Genomic DNA, 15,906 nt, shown 5'->3' with positions numbered 1-15,906 from the left:
TGGGACTCATCACATGTAAAATACTTGCAGTTTCCTTGTGGTCTGCTATACATACCAGACACCATACACCTACTGTTGAAGTCATCATCTAACAGCTCATCCTAACCCATTTGTCATTTCCACAATTCTTGTATCCATATAATATTAGCTCAAAACAATAATGGTGGATAGTTACTTTACAATGTCACACTGCTTGGGGCGTGCTAGTAGGATACTTTGCTTGGCCACAAGGAAGTGTTTGATCTTGCATTGTAATAGGCAATGTCTGTATGTACATGTGTCCACTGCAGGATGACTGTTGTATTGAATAGAATCAAGCACATCGCTACAGGTCTTTTTGGCAATTTGAAACTGTTTGACGCTCAGGAAAGGATATTAAACTTACACAATACTGTATACCACAAATTGTTAATTCAAAATTGATCCTCATGCAATTTATCAAAATTTTCCACTTAAAGATTTTAGGGGTAGGCATTGAAAGAGACTACTGATATTTTTTATAATTTATGAGAAAGATTTCTAGTTTCTCTTAACAAGGTATTTCTGTGAATATTGTGTTTACAGTATTTACTGTGATTTTGCTTTATTATTAGGACAAAATTTTCGTGATAAAAAATTATATTTTTTGTATGGTTAATGTGAATGAGTGCTCTATTGGAGTATTCACAAAAATTGTGTAATAATGTTTTGTATAATATTTGATTATGCAAACTGTTTTACAATGAAGATGAATTACTGTAGTTTTGTGTACCACATGCCTGTACTACTAACATAACACACAGTGAGCATCAACTACTGTACTATTATATGGTATGTATTACTATAGAGGAGAATCAGTCATTAAAAGCCACACCACCATCCTCAGATGCAAGACTATGCTGAATAATGACACTACAGTGATCAGAACATTGTCCCACTTCATTGCTACATTCACAGTCACCAGACATTTTACTGATTGTAGATGTAGTCCTCTGAGCTGCAGTAGTGTAATAGTCAGGATGTGATGTAATCTCTTCATCATCGTCATCATCAGAGTTACTACTTGATGTAGATAGAACAGAATTATTATCAAATGCATGTACCATATGTTTCTCTGACATAATATTATGGTCTTGGTCATGTGGTACAGTGTTGTTGGTATGGTCATCATCCTTTTCAGAATATAGTCCAGAATCAGTGACAACTTCACAACTTCTAGACAAAGAATTGTGACCAGATATACACTCTAACATTTCTGCTTCTGTTAATGAGTCATCAAAAACTGAAATACATTCTTCATCAATTCTGGGTAGAACATGATCATCAGTCATGTCTCCTTGTTCATGATGGCAAATGCTTTCACATGTGCTTGACCGTTCTCTACCAATTGCAGCATAGTGATTGTCATGGTCCAGCTAAAAATTTAAAACGTAAGAATTCTGAAAATACTGACACATTGAAAATGCAATATTGATTTTTCTTTTAAAAATTACTTGATATGTGTGACCAGATTATACAATGCCAATCCAAATCACAAATCAGGCAAAATCAAACATCACCAATCTACTATACACTACGTACCATACTACTGGTATTAAGCCTTGGCATTATGAACTGGCTTTAACAGTCATTGATATCTTTTCTGGGTGGTGTGGCAAACTAAATGGTGATTTCCGAATACTCTTTAAGTTGTGCACTGGTAACAATTATTATATATAGTAACAATTGGTCAAATGTTTTCTGTGTTGATTCAGCTGAATATCAGCCACTAAGGAGTCAGAAGGGCTTCAATCATGGCCCTCAACCATTTTTAAGTCCACCCCTTCTCCCCTTTTTGAGCACTTGTGATACTACTTTGCTTATCTGTCACATACCCAATTATTTGGTGTGAAACTGTACAAGTAGCTGCAAGTGCTGGGAATGCTCTGCAAGGTAATGGATCGATGTATATCTGGTATAAATTTGATATGTGTGCTGTCTATATACCATAATGGCTTAAACCATTATATCGTGAAACTACTTTCCAATATCCAGTCACACACACACACACGCACACACACACACACACACACACACACACACACACACACACACACACACACACACACACACACACACACACACACACACACACACACACACACAACAAAAGCACGTATATATACGTAGGTGCAGCAGATTGACTGTATGGTACACACAAACCTATAGAACTACGTACAGTATAATACTCACTTAAAATGCTGTATAGAACTTATAAACTACACAAGTACAGTTTAATACATGCACTATACACAGATTAGTGACAGTTTCTGAAAAGATCCTGATACTTTCACTAGATACATTACAACACAAGTTTGGATCCACTTTAATTATCACTTAGTCTGCTCAACTAAAATTGCACCATTTGTGCTCTAATATATTGACAAAAAATTATGATTCCACATTGTACATAGTTACGGTAGAACCGCTATTATCTGAATACCTGTGTGCCAGTTAAATCATCAAAGTGTTCAGATAAGTGAATTTGTTCAGATAAATGATCAGAAGCCCAATCATTTATATACAAAGTTCTGTTCAACTACGAACATACATTTACTTTAATAGAATGTTCACCTAATGGTGAAATACTTTGATAGAGCAGTCACTTATGTTCAGATAATTGAGGATTTATCTGCAATAATGAATAATTGAGATTCAAATAATCGAGGTCCTACTGTACCATATAATTCTGATATAATAGAACAACCATTTGACATTTGGCTACAATGTAAATAGTTGGATTCTCAGTTCTGGAGAGTTAAATAGAAATTGATAATGAAGAAATTAATGATCAGACTTCTAACATACATGCTTACCAGTGATGACTGGGTTGTCAGTTTCTTTATTTTATCTTCATTTGCTTTATGCATATTCAGTTTTCTACACAAAATCCACAAGCATAATAAAACTGACACAATACTAGCTACTTCAAACAGTACATATCTGTTTTGTCTATGTAACTAGACCATTACAGAATTAATGTAAGAGTATACAGATTGACCATTTTTAGCAGAGTTAAACTTCTGTTGTCTTACGCACAAGCAAGCACTCATGTTTGTTGAATTGTCAGATAGCTTATTATGTAATCTAAGTTTGCTAGAGCAACAACAAATTATTATTGCTAAAAATAACTTGTTAATGGGTATTGTTATAATATCATTAGACGGTATGATCATAATTTCATTATAATTATCATGATAGAGCAACACAACCATCCAAATCTAAATACTGGCAAAAGCAGTGCAGCAAGAGCAGTATGGAAATTTTTGATGAGTGCTATGTTTGGTTTGATACTGTACCACACTGTCATGCTGTATTTTTTGTAGCACATGGTGCATGCTTATTCATTTAAAGAATGAATCTGGAGTTGCAATCAACAAGAAAGTAAAGTTTGTGATTAATACAGTACGTGTCTGGATTACCACAATGACAGTGAGAAAGCTAGAGCCTACTCGTGATTAGCAGAAGGTTAATCTGTAGCAGTCAATGCAGAGTTATGATACAATTTGAGATCCAGAATTGACTTATATAGTATTGGGACAGGAGGATGAGGTGAATGACTGAGGAAAGAGAGTGCACTGGAGTAATGAACATTCTGTATAGTTATCTTATAAGTGTAGTCTGAGGTGTGGCATTAATGCAGTAAATTTGAAAATATCAATTTCAAAATTGATTTGTGTACATAGCCATTTATTTCTATGGTAACATTGTTGGCAGCTTTATGAGTGAAGGTAATGATGATCGTGTCTCTGTGGTTGTTATGGCTGTGTCACATTCACACAAAGGAAAATAAAGCACGTTTTAAGTAACATATACCACTATGACACCTCAGATCAAAGGAAACAACAAGGCTATATTTTATGTATTGCCCTCACCACAGGGCGATATCATGATAATTATCGACAATATCATGATATCGCCCTGTGGTTAGGGCAATATCATGATACAGTCCTGCCTTTGATACTGAGGCAGTTACAAAGCATCAGTTCCCTTTGACTATTTATAGAGTTGCTTAAAGTTTTGCATTGTGGGTTTGAGTTTAACATGTTTGTTTAGTTAGGATAGACTTTGCTTTAAAGAAAAATAATTGAGTGAGTCAGCATTACATAGTTCAGTTACTGGGTATCAATAAATAATTGTTTTTGCAATGTGAGGAGTGTTTTGTGGGTAAGATTTTCTACGCAGCAGATTTCAACCACAGCACCAGATGGCTCATACATTTTCAACCTACACTTCTTCTAAGTATTTATTTTAGCACTGCAGGCTACTTTAGGTATCCACAAAGTGATTATTTGGTTAAACCTGGTATCACTACATGTAATCAGGTCCACTATGTACTTTTGTTCAAATTTTATGGGGATTAACAAACCTATATATTTTCAGAAAGCTTAGAGCATGGAGAATCTGAAAATCATTGTTTACATTTGCACAGATTCCTGCAAGGTCAGCATTTTTTAATTTCAAAATGGCAGCCAATAAAGTAAGAAATTCCTAATATATCAATTTTTAATTTGGCATAAAAGTTCATTAATTCTCTGGTGACATTTTTACATCTTTATTCACTAGAGGTAACATAGCTAATCATGAAAAATTAAAAGTTTTAACAAACGGAATAGAAGAGCGTCCATTATGCTGCAATAACTCAGGAATAAATTTTAGCGAAAAGAATTGAGGAATATTCCAGATTAATTGGATGAGATATATGTGTAATTGGTGTAAAGTATTAGTTTGTCTTCCACAGAAACAGTTCAAGCCTAAAAACAGGAGAAAAGATTGAGTTACTCTAATAGAGCAGTCACTTACTCTGATAAAGCAGTCAACTTTTGACTCCATATTTCTAATGTAGCAGTCACTTTTGTGAAAGTCCTAGCTAGTGTGCTTATGGTGGGCATAAATATCAGGAGATTAGCTAATTCTAGGTTTGAAAGAATGATTGGAATTTGCATTGACATAGTCATATAACTATGTCAAAGATAACTTTGTTCAAAATTTATGGGCCTACATAAAGCTCAGAGCATGGAAAATGCATGGAGATCAGTGAAAATCAATGCTTATATTTACTGTATACAGATGCCTGCATGGTAGTCAATCAGCAGTTTGAAAATAGCAGTTTTTATGGTGCTAATTTCTTCATATATCAGCCTCTTATCGAAAGTGAATTGCAACAAACATCATTTCTATGTTCTCACACCCATATAGAATCCATTACTTAATGACCTCTAAAGCACTAAGAAACCTAAAATCAATTTATTTGGCAGATAGTTATTGCATGAATCAAAGTGAATAAGTGAATTATTAACATTGAGAAATAGGGTATAGCTACATATGAAGACATCATGTCTATGCACGTACGTACATATACATGACAATCATCAGCAGTGTCACTGTTGTCATTTTCAATGCATCATACATTATATACTGTATATTAGGGATCATACAGAATTGAGCTTTTCCAGTTCAAAATATCACCCTAAAACCAGTCTCAATTTCCTTTCATGACAGCTTGTCACCAAGCCCCAAAATGTCAACTCCAAATTCTTCCAACAAGTTTCTACGGCATTTAAAACTTTTCTATTCAACAAAATTTTATGCTGACTGTCTGACTGACTGATGCTCCCTGCCAAGCATAACTTGACATACATGCTTGGTTTTGGTAACATACAATATATACATGCATCATGGACTTGCCTTTGTCCTCCTTTGTGTTCCAGTTCTCTTCACTGACAATTGAAGGTGTCAATTCATGCTATATTATATCGTGATACGGCTTCCCTGTGGCTGTATTTTCCATAAGTAATATGATCAAGAGTATCCTTCCCATTATATACTCTTGATATGATTGATTGTTGAGACGTTTCTCATGCTGTTCTTTATTTGCAATGTTATGTAATGGGCAAAGCATACTGTAGATGAAAATGAAGTGTCATGGCTACCTCCCTTTTAGCTACATAACTGATAGTTGGGGCATGTGTCCAGACATATGGCTTGTCAGGTACCCGTCCTCCTTTTGATGCAACATATGTGCCGGTCCACCAGTCATAATTATGTTACAAAAACAGTAAACAAATAAGTAGAAACTTGGATTAAGGATCAAAAAAGTAAAGAAACAAGGGAATAGCTAAACAGTAGTGAAACAAGAGAGGTTGCATGCCTATATACTGCAGATTAAATGTCCACTAGTATATCTGCAGTATATATGCAACCTCTTTTGTTTCACTACTGTTTAGCTATTCAATTGTCTCTTTACTTTTTTGATCCTTAATCCAACTTTATGCTTAAAGCAGTTACTTGTGAGCCAGTCATTAAAAATGTCTTGGCTAGATGTGCCAAATGTCCTTTGTTTATTTTTGGATAAGAATCAATTTGTTGACAATGGCAATCTTTGGATTATTTGAATATGTCTGATATCCAATCTGAAAAGCAAATTTTCATTGAATTTACAGTGGATACTAATTTTCAAGATTGACTTGTTGGTGCAAGTCTGTCTGGTGCAAAACAATTGTTCTTGGTGATCAGCGTGAATTCATTCTTGCCAATTGTAATTTTAAAACTATTAAGCAAATTCCAACTACTGTCATTGAAAATAAAAATTCTTTCAAAATTTATCTAGTAAGCATGCATAAACACATTAGCAAAAAAAATAGATTCAAAAGTTTACTGCATGTGACTGCTCTATTAGAGTATATAAATTTTCAGGCTTGAACTGTTTTATTAGAAGTCAAATTATATATTGCACCAATTACACTTTGCACCAGTTATACTCCAGAATATTCGTTAACTTTTTTTGCTGTAAATTATTCCTGAATTATTGCAGCATATAATGGGCGTTCTTCTATTCCCTTTACAAAAACTTTCAATTATTCATGGTTAACTGTCACTTCTAATGAATAGAGATGTAAAAATGCCACCAGAGAATTTGTTGAGTCCATTTATCAAACTTTTATGTCAAAATTAAACTTGATATATTAGAAATTTGTTATTTTTAGCTGTCACTTTGAAATTAAAAAAATGCTGACCTTGCAGGAATCTGAGGAAATGTAAACATTGATTTTCAGATTCCTCATGCTCTAAGCTTTCCAAAATGTGTAAGTTTGCTAATCCCCATAAACTTTGAACGAAAGTGTATTTTTTGACATAGTGAACCTGACTAATGTAGCAAAACCCACAATCATTTCTTTTTGTGTCCGTAATTTAAACCCACAATCAATGTTTGCGAACCTCTGTATAAAAGTAATGTGGTGGATGTAGTTTTGTCTTTCTTCATATATTAGCATACCAGAGTGGTATATATAACTTACACCATGGCCACTCAGGATTTGCCTGTATATGCCTGTTCCCTTGGGCCTGTGGCCCTTAGGCTTGGGAATATCAGTAAATCCATTGTGGTCATATTACTTATAGCACACTTTGAGACTATAAAACACACTTCCCCCTCTGAACTTAGATAGTATCACATATATACACAAATGTATACATAATGCACAAAGATATTATCAATATAATAAATTTTGTATATATATATATATATATGTAAACATTCAAATTCTTACCTTTTAAACTTATACAGCAAAAATACAAATAATCCAATAAACATGATTACAGCTATGACGGCTACTATGATGATGATTATAACCAGACTGGAGCCTATAACAAGTATTACAATGATTGAATAAAGTACAATATACTTAATCACTTACCACTATCAGATGTTGATGATGATATATCACCTGTAGGAGATGACAGGGATGATGTTGATTAAAACATTATTGTAACTGGATAGGTGACCAGGCCAACAAAAAACAGGACTTGTAGGAACATAATCTTTGCTTACTTTCTCAAACTTTTATAGCCCATAACTTTTTAAACCATTATGCTACGGCCATACAATTTTAGTTCTTAAACAAACCCTTATAATGCAAGTTACAGAATGCAAATATACTATGTTATTTTATTCTGAGATATGTCAACGTCAGTATTTTTTGCTTGTATGTCCTGTTTTCTCAGGCCCAGTCCAAATTGAAACAGTAGGGGACCCATAAGGGGGGCACATGTTTCCCCCTTAGCAAATTTTTTGAGATCACTATATTCTAATAGAACAGTCAGCACATACAACACTATTAAGAACTCTCCACAGTTAGTGTACTAGGAATATTAAATGTACATGATCATTGTATGCCGTGTTTAGGCTCATAGCTGAACTAACTAACTAACTACTTACAACGCAGACCACTTATAGGGTTGGCAATGAAAAATGAACCTCTATAGTTCCCCCCAAACATAGGTAGGGTTATCAATGTTAAAAATCATCTGGAAAATAATTTACTAACCATTGTTACAGTTTAACTACAAAAGCACACAATCAAATCAGGCCCACATGACCATAGACTTGGTTGTGGGCACTAATGGTACACTGGCGCAAATTGTGCCAATCTATGCAGAAGGGCAAAAATTACAGTGTGTAGACACTGTTAATACATAGGACGTGGAGTGTTAAATTATTTACTTATTTATAGATATACATACACAATTGTTCAAAAATAAAAGTTTAGGCTCCAGGCCTTTGTTCATAATTCCATGTCTTGTAACTTCCCAGAACTCATCAAGTTTTTGTTTAAAGGAAGATATAGGTGCTGAGACTATGTCGGATGGTAAGTAATTCCACTCCTCAGTCTGGTTGTTGTTTTTTTTTAAGTTTCAAGTGATGGCCTCTTATGTGGTGTACAGTACTTAGTGTAAAAAGATTAGACCAGTCAATATTGTAGTAGCCGTTCAAGAGAATATAATTCTCAATGAGGTCTCCACAAATCTTAGATAATTCAAATATGCTCAAAATTTTGCTCCAAATGTTTTCTGAAATTTTTCACCTATTATGCTCTTCAGTGTTCCCATTGTACTCCTAGGTTAGCAACATTTCTAACAATTAGGTCACATAAGCTTAATTATTAGTTTCTCATCCTCCTGTAAGCAAAATAGCAGTGCAGGAGGGCGGATTTTTATTTATTTTTTACTAACTAGATAGCTGAGTTAACTAGTTAAAATGACTCAAAATGTGATTTTCTTAGACTGCTCTAGCAAGGTACTAACTAAAAGGTGTTAATTGGCCTCCCTTAGCCACCAGTGGTGCAAAAAATCCTTGATGAGGTAAGAAAAATGGTGATGTGGGCAGGGATGAGAAACTAATAATTAAGTTTATGTGACCTTATTTTAATCAGTGAATGCTGTATTAAAGTATTTCACTGCAAAGTGGCTGTTCTATTAGAGAGTATCAATCTAAGCAGCTACCATAATTTGTTTTTTTTTGTTGAAAAATAATTTTTGTAAGCAAAACTTGTACGAAAACTTCTTACGCGAATTTTTTTACATAGATCGAACTACTCTAATAGAGCAGTCATTCACGTAAATCATGCAAAAATATCTCTACATGAAATTTTTTATCACGAATATCAAATAAAGTGGATTGCAGTATATTTGAGTGCTAGTTTGCAGTTTTCAGCTTCCACTGCTCTATTAGGGAGTATCAATCTATTTTCATGGAATTAAGCTCCATAATTTGAAATATGCTAGTGTTGTGCTGGCATAGCATTCCAGCCTATTTTACTTTTTGTTATACTGGCATATTTGACGCAGGAATATTGATAATACAGGGAGTAGATTCCCCAAAGCAGACAGATAGAAGAGTTTCATCTCAGTGGCAAGGACCATAAATGTGTATTTGTACATATGTGGTACACTCTAAATGTGTTGTACATAGCATGCATTCCTGTGGTGTATGTGATGTGTAGGAGATGATAGTTCACATTTGCTAACTAATGGGCAAATGTGAACTATCATCTCCTACACATCACATACACCACAGGAATGTATGCTAAGTACAACACATTTAGAGTGTACCACATATGCACAAATACACATTATATTGTAGTGATAATATACAATGTTGGATGGGATAAACAAAGTGAATTACTGAATTAAACTGATAGATATAGGACCATCTCATTCATTTGTTAAGCCACTAGTTATTCACCATAACAACTTAAGCTACTACACAGCAACTCTTCACTCCCACTTCACAACTGCCTCCTGCTGTGCAAAAAAAGAATCATCTGCTTAATTTAGAAATAGTCCAAAGATCAGTGCCATCTGTGGAAGGGTATACCAGTCTATCAGACAGTTCAACTATACTGCCCAACTTGACAGTTCTACTATTACCGCTTCACCTTGCAGTTCTACAGCTACTCCAAATAATAGCTCTACTGCCCCATCCAGCAGTTCAACTATCAATACCATTGCTATCTCAGCCAGTAGTGCTACTTACCCCCAACGTCATCAAGAGAGCATTGAATCCTATGGACAAGGTAACTCCATAAACAGCAAAATTCAAACATGGCTGCCACATACTTATAAGTAACTTTTAAAAATTCTTAATTAGGATATTATGCAGAGATGCATGCTTGAATACGTCACGTTTCCGCTGCACTACACAAATAACGTTAAGTGCCACAATGGAGGAATAGTAGCTACATGCTCCCTTGTCTATAGGATTTGATTAGCTCCTGACATCATGCACCCACCAGCAAGATAGTGGCTTTGTTGCTCCTTAACTTGCAAGTTAGGGAGCAATAAAGTCACTAGTCTGTATGCTATATACAGGGTGTATGTTATATTACTCTCCTCTCAAAAATCTTGTGCCCTCATCTTGTGCCCTCATATGTGAGGACACAAGATTTTTGAGAGGAGAATAATATAACATGCATAGCATACAGACTCGTACTTACACAACTACTATTATGTAACATATGATATGCTTATCACTATGCACTGTACTTCTTGATGAACATGTTTCATGATTACTGTTGCTGCTGTGCTTCATTAAGTATAGCTACTATAATAGTGTACTCCAAGCAATACAATAGCTCTGTGGGAAAATTCATACTATATAATGGAATTGAACAGAATCAAGACACACGATAGTGTGTCGTGCGGCCCAAGAAGCCGGCGCGCCAGACCGTGAGTATATTAACAGGAAGATAGAAAACGCAATTTTCACACCTATGTAGCTCTGTGATTCCTTATCCGATTGGAACCAAATTTGCTGGAGACGTGTCGCCCAGTTAGGGGAGTCTACATACCAAATTTGAAGAACATCGCTCCAGCCTTTTCCGAGATACGAGGGAACAAAATTTCGTTTTAATTTCTTCGTTTTTTTCTTCTTCTTCATCTTCTTCATTTCGCACACTTCGCAAAATTCGCCATAAAACACGAATGCGTGCTCGGATTGGGCTGAAATTTGGCACACTTAAAGGGCTCATTAAGGCGGATCTCCGTACCAACTTTGGTAGGAATCCGATGAACATTCACGGAGTTATTACCGATTATTTGCGTAAAATAAGGTCGAAGGTCTGTCACGCCTACAGGGTAAACGCCTTGGACGAATCAGTTGAAAATTGATATGTAGATGGAGCAACCATCGTAGGAGTGCCTTTTTGTGGTTTGAAAGGAATCGGGATAAAGACCATGGAGATATGACACAAAACCCAACTTGTGTCAAAATTACGCGATCGATTTTTATGAATAAAAAAACTATTAGTTTTCGTGTCTACCAGGCAAACCGCTTAGAGCAACGAGCTGAAAATCAGTACGTAGCTGGAATAATCATCATAGAAAGTTCTTGCAGTAGTACAGAAGAATCGCATTACAAATCACTGAGTTATGATTCGAAAGGCAACTACGTGCAGCAAATGCGAGATCGAGATACTCTAATAGAACAGTCACCCTAATAAAGCATTCAGCTGCATGTATAATTTACTCAGTTATATTACATTGCAAGTTATTCTGTAAGGAATTCAGCTACAAACAAGTCACCCTGTAGTCAGATCAGCTAGAAGAAGGTACCTAATAGAGAGTTCAGCTACAAAGATGCCATCATATAGAGAGTTCAGCTCAAATAAATCACCCTGTAGAGAATTCAGCTACAAACAAATTGCCCTGTAGAGAGATCAGCTAGAAGAAGTTACCTTGTAGAGAGTTCAGTTACAAAGAAACAATCATGCAAAGAGTTTAGCTGCAAACAAATCACCCAGTAGAAAGTTCCGCTATGAACAGATCACACTGTAGAGAGTTCAGTTAGAAACAAGTCATCCTGTAGATAGATCAGCTAGAAGAAGTCACTTTGTAGAGAGTTCAGCTACAAAGAAACCACCATGTAAGAGAGTTCAGCTGCAAACAAATCACCTGTAGATAGTTCAGCTAGGAACAAGTCACCCTGTACAGAGATCAGCTAGAAACAAGTCATCCTGTAGAGAATTCAGCTAGAAGAAGTTACATTGTAGAGAGTTCGGTTACAAAGAAACTACCATGTAGAGAGTTCAGCTGCAAACAAATCACCCTGTAGAGGGTTCAGCTACAAACAAGTCACCCTCTAGAGAGTTCAGCTAAAAGAAGTTACATTGTAGAGAGATCAGCTAGAAACAAGTCACCCTGTAGAGAGTTCAGCTAGAAGAAGTTACATTGTAGAGAGTTCAGCTACAAAGAAACTACCATGTACAGAGTTCAACTGCAAACAAATTGCCCTGTAGAGAATTCAGCTACAAACAAATCACCCTGTAGAAAGATCAGCTAGAAGAAGTTACCTTGTAGAGAGTTCAGCTACAAACAAATCACCCTGTAGAGAGTTCAGCTACAAACAAGTCATCCTGTAGAGAGTTCAGCTAGAAGAAGTTACATTGTAGAAAGTTCAGCTACAAAGAAACTACCATGTACAGAGTTCAGCAGCAAACAAATTTCCCTGTAGAGAATTCAGCTACAGACAAATCAACTTGTAGAAAGATCAGGCTAGAAGAAGTTACCTTGTAGAGAGTTCAGCTACAAACAAATCACCCTGTAGAGAGTTCAGCTAGAAACAAGTCACCCTGTAGAGAGATCAGCTAGAAGAAGTTACATTGTAGAGAGTTCAGCTACAAAGAAACTACCATGTACAGAGTTCAACTGCAAACAAATTGCCCTGTAGAGAATTCAGCTACAGACAAATCAACTTGTAGAAAGATCAGCTAGAAGAAGTTACCTTGTAGAGAGTTTAGCAGCAAACAAATCACCCTGTAGAGGGTTCAGCTACAAACAAGTCACCCTGTAGAGAGTTCAGCTAGAAGAAGTTACATTGTAGAGAGTTCAGCTACAAAGAAACTACCATGTAGAGAGTTCAGCTGCAAACAAATTTCCCTGTAGAGACAAACAAGTCACCCTGTAGAAAGATCAGCTAGAAGAAGTTACCTTGTAGAGAGTTCAGCTACAAACAAATCACCCTGTAGAGAGTTCAGCTAGAAACAAGTCACCCTGTAGAGAGATCAGCTAGAAACAAGTCACCGGTAGAGAGTTCAGCTGGAAGAAGTTACATTGTAGAGAGTTCAGCTATAAAGAAACTACCATGTAGAGAGTTCAGCAGCAAACAAATTGCCCTGTAGAGAATTCAGCTACAGACAAATCACCTTGTAGAAAGATCAGCTAGAAGAAGTTACCTTGTAGAGAGTTCAGCTACAAACAAATCACCCTGTAGAGGGTTCAGCTACAAACAAGTCACCCTCTAGAGAGTTCAGCTAGAAGAAGTTACATTGTAGAGAGATCAGCTAGAAACAAGTCACCCTGTAGAGAGTTCAGCTAGAAGAAGTTACATTATAGAGAGTTCAGCTACAAAGAAACTACCATGTACAGAGTTCAACTGCAAACAAATTGCCCTGTAGACAATTCAGCTACAAACAAATCACCCTGTAGAAAGTTCAGCTAGAAGAAGTTACCTTGTAGAGAGTTCAGCTACAAACAAATCACCCTGTAGAGAGTTCAGCTAGAAACAAGTCACCCTGTAGAGAGTTCAGCTAGAAGAAGTTACCTTGTAGAGAGTTCAGCTACAAAGAAACTACCATGTACAGAGTTCAGCAGCAAACAAATTGCCCTGTAGAGAATTCAGCTACAGACAAATCACCTTTTAGAAAGATCAGCTAGAAGAAGTTACCTTGTAGAGAGTTCAGCTACAAACAAATCACCCTGTAGAGAATTCAGCTACAAACAAGTCATCCGGTAGAGAGATAAGCCAGAAGGATCACCTTGCAGAGAGGTTAGCTACAAAGAAATCACCCTGCTTCATCTTTTCTGCTTCATCTTTTCTTCTTCGTGTAGTAAAGAAAAAATGACAAGTTAAAAAGCCCTAAAGCCAGCCATAGGCCGGCTTTATGGCCGGCTTTGGAGTATACAAATACAAAAAGAAGTGAAATCTAATCCAAAACAGCCAAGCTGTAAAAAAAGAGTGCAGCCCTGAGAAAAGCTATGGTGAAAAAAGATGTGAAATCGAAGGTGGCAGCCAAGAAATGGCTGTGATGGTAGGTTAATGGTAAAAATTTTAATAACAACAATTCAGGTGAATTTGGTGCCGCTTGGTCATGGCACAAAATTCACCTGAATTGTCGTTATTAAAATTTTTACCATTAACCTACCATCACAGCCATTTCTTGGCCGCCACCTTGGATTTCACATCTTTTTTCACCATAGCCTTTCTCTGGGCCGCACTCTTTTTTTACAGCTTGGGCTGTTTTGGATTAGATAATAGTTGTTGTAACATACCAATGTATGGATTTTCTCCCAGAGAAATGATGAAATACCACCATTCATCTCGCTTTGATCCCTATTTCATTCTTCATTTAAATATATATTTAAAATGATTGTTTATACTTATGTGACCACATTTGCAAAAAAAGGGGTTTCCTTACACATCCAATTCCATGAACCTGGGAAACCATAACTTAGTGTTCAAATAACATAATATAAACCTGAAATTTCTACATCCATTAAACTATGTTGATGTTAATGATTGTGGACTGAATTACACTGTATTAGTACATCATTGTAGGACTACCACCTTTGATTTCACATTTTTTCACCTAAAATAATAGCTAAAGACCACACCGTTTTTTACAGCTTGGCTGTTTTCGTATGGATATGCATGTACATGACGTAAACCTGTTCAATTTACCAAGTACACATACAGTACCTGTTTCACATCTTGTGCCATTGAAATCATTGACACAATTACATGTGAAAGAGTTAACTCCATCTATACAAGTTCCATTATTCATACAAGGATTAGGATCACAATCATCTATGTTAGTTGTACAATCCTCCCCAGTAAAACCATCGGCACAATTACAAGTGAAAGAGTTAACTCCATCTGTACAAGTTCCATTATCCATACAAGGATTAGGATCACAATCATCTATGTTAGTTGAACAATTCTCTCCAGTAAAACCATCGGCACAATTACAAGTGAAAGAGTTAACTCCATCTGTACAAGTTCCATTATTCATACAAGGATTAAGATCACAATCATCTATGTTAGTTGAACAATTCTCTCCAGTAAAACCATTGACACAATTACAAGTGAAAGAGTTAACTCCATCTGTACAAGTTCCATTATTCACACAAGGATTAGGATCACAATCATCTATGTTAGTTGAACAATTCTCCCCTGAAAATCCATTAACACAATTGCAAGTGAAAGTATTAATTCCATCTGAACAAGTACCTCCATTCATGCAAGGATTAGGATCACAATCATCTACATGTACATGTATTATATTAAGTTATGCACATACTGTATTGCAGTGCACTTGTTTACCTTTATCGTGCACAAAATTTAGAACTACAGTTAAGCTAAAAAAAAAATGTTACACTTTAATCACCAATTAAAAATATACTGTATCAGTATGGACACCGACATCTGATATGCACAAATCAGTATACAGAAATACACAAAAACTGGAGATATTCAGTGTCAAAATAACACTACATACTTAATATGGGATAGTTGAATGCATTAGTGTATCCACTAGTTGGTGTACCAGCTGA

The 15,906-nt window shown here is 35.8% G+C and overlaps 1 protein-coding gene across 1 annotated transcript; it reads right to left on the bottom strand.

Moving 5' to 3' along the window:
* Positions 1–638: 638 nt before the first annotated feature.
* Positions 639–15,365, bottom strand: LOC136247748 (uncharacterized). Its single transcript, XM_066039574.1, has 5 exons — positions 15,053–15,365; positions 7,716–7,745; positions 7,569–7,662; positions 2,835–2,898; positions 639–1,394 (listed from the first exon to the last, which is right to left on the bottom strand). Exons 1-5 carry the CDS (start codon positions 15,363–15,365, stop codon positions 834–836), a joined length of 1,062 nt encoding a protein of 353 aa, XP_065895646.1. The 3' UTR covers positions 639–833.
* Positions 15,366–15,906: the final 541 nt, after the last annotated feature.

The sequence above is a fragment of the Dysidea avara genome, chromosome 2, assembly GCF_963678975.1.
Source record: "Dysidea avara chromosome 2, odDysAvar1.4, whole genome shotgun sequence".
Lineage (NCBI taxonomy): Eukaryota > Metazoa > Porifera > Demospongiae > Dictyoceratida > Dysideidae > Dysidea > Dysidea avara.
The sequence above is the reverse complement of the archived record's forward strand: the minus strand, read 5'-3'. Positions and strand labels throughout refer to the sequence as shown.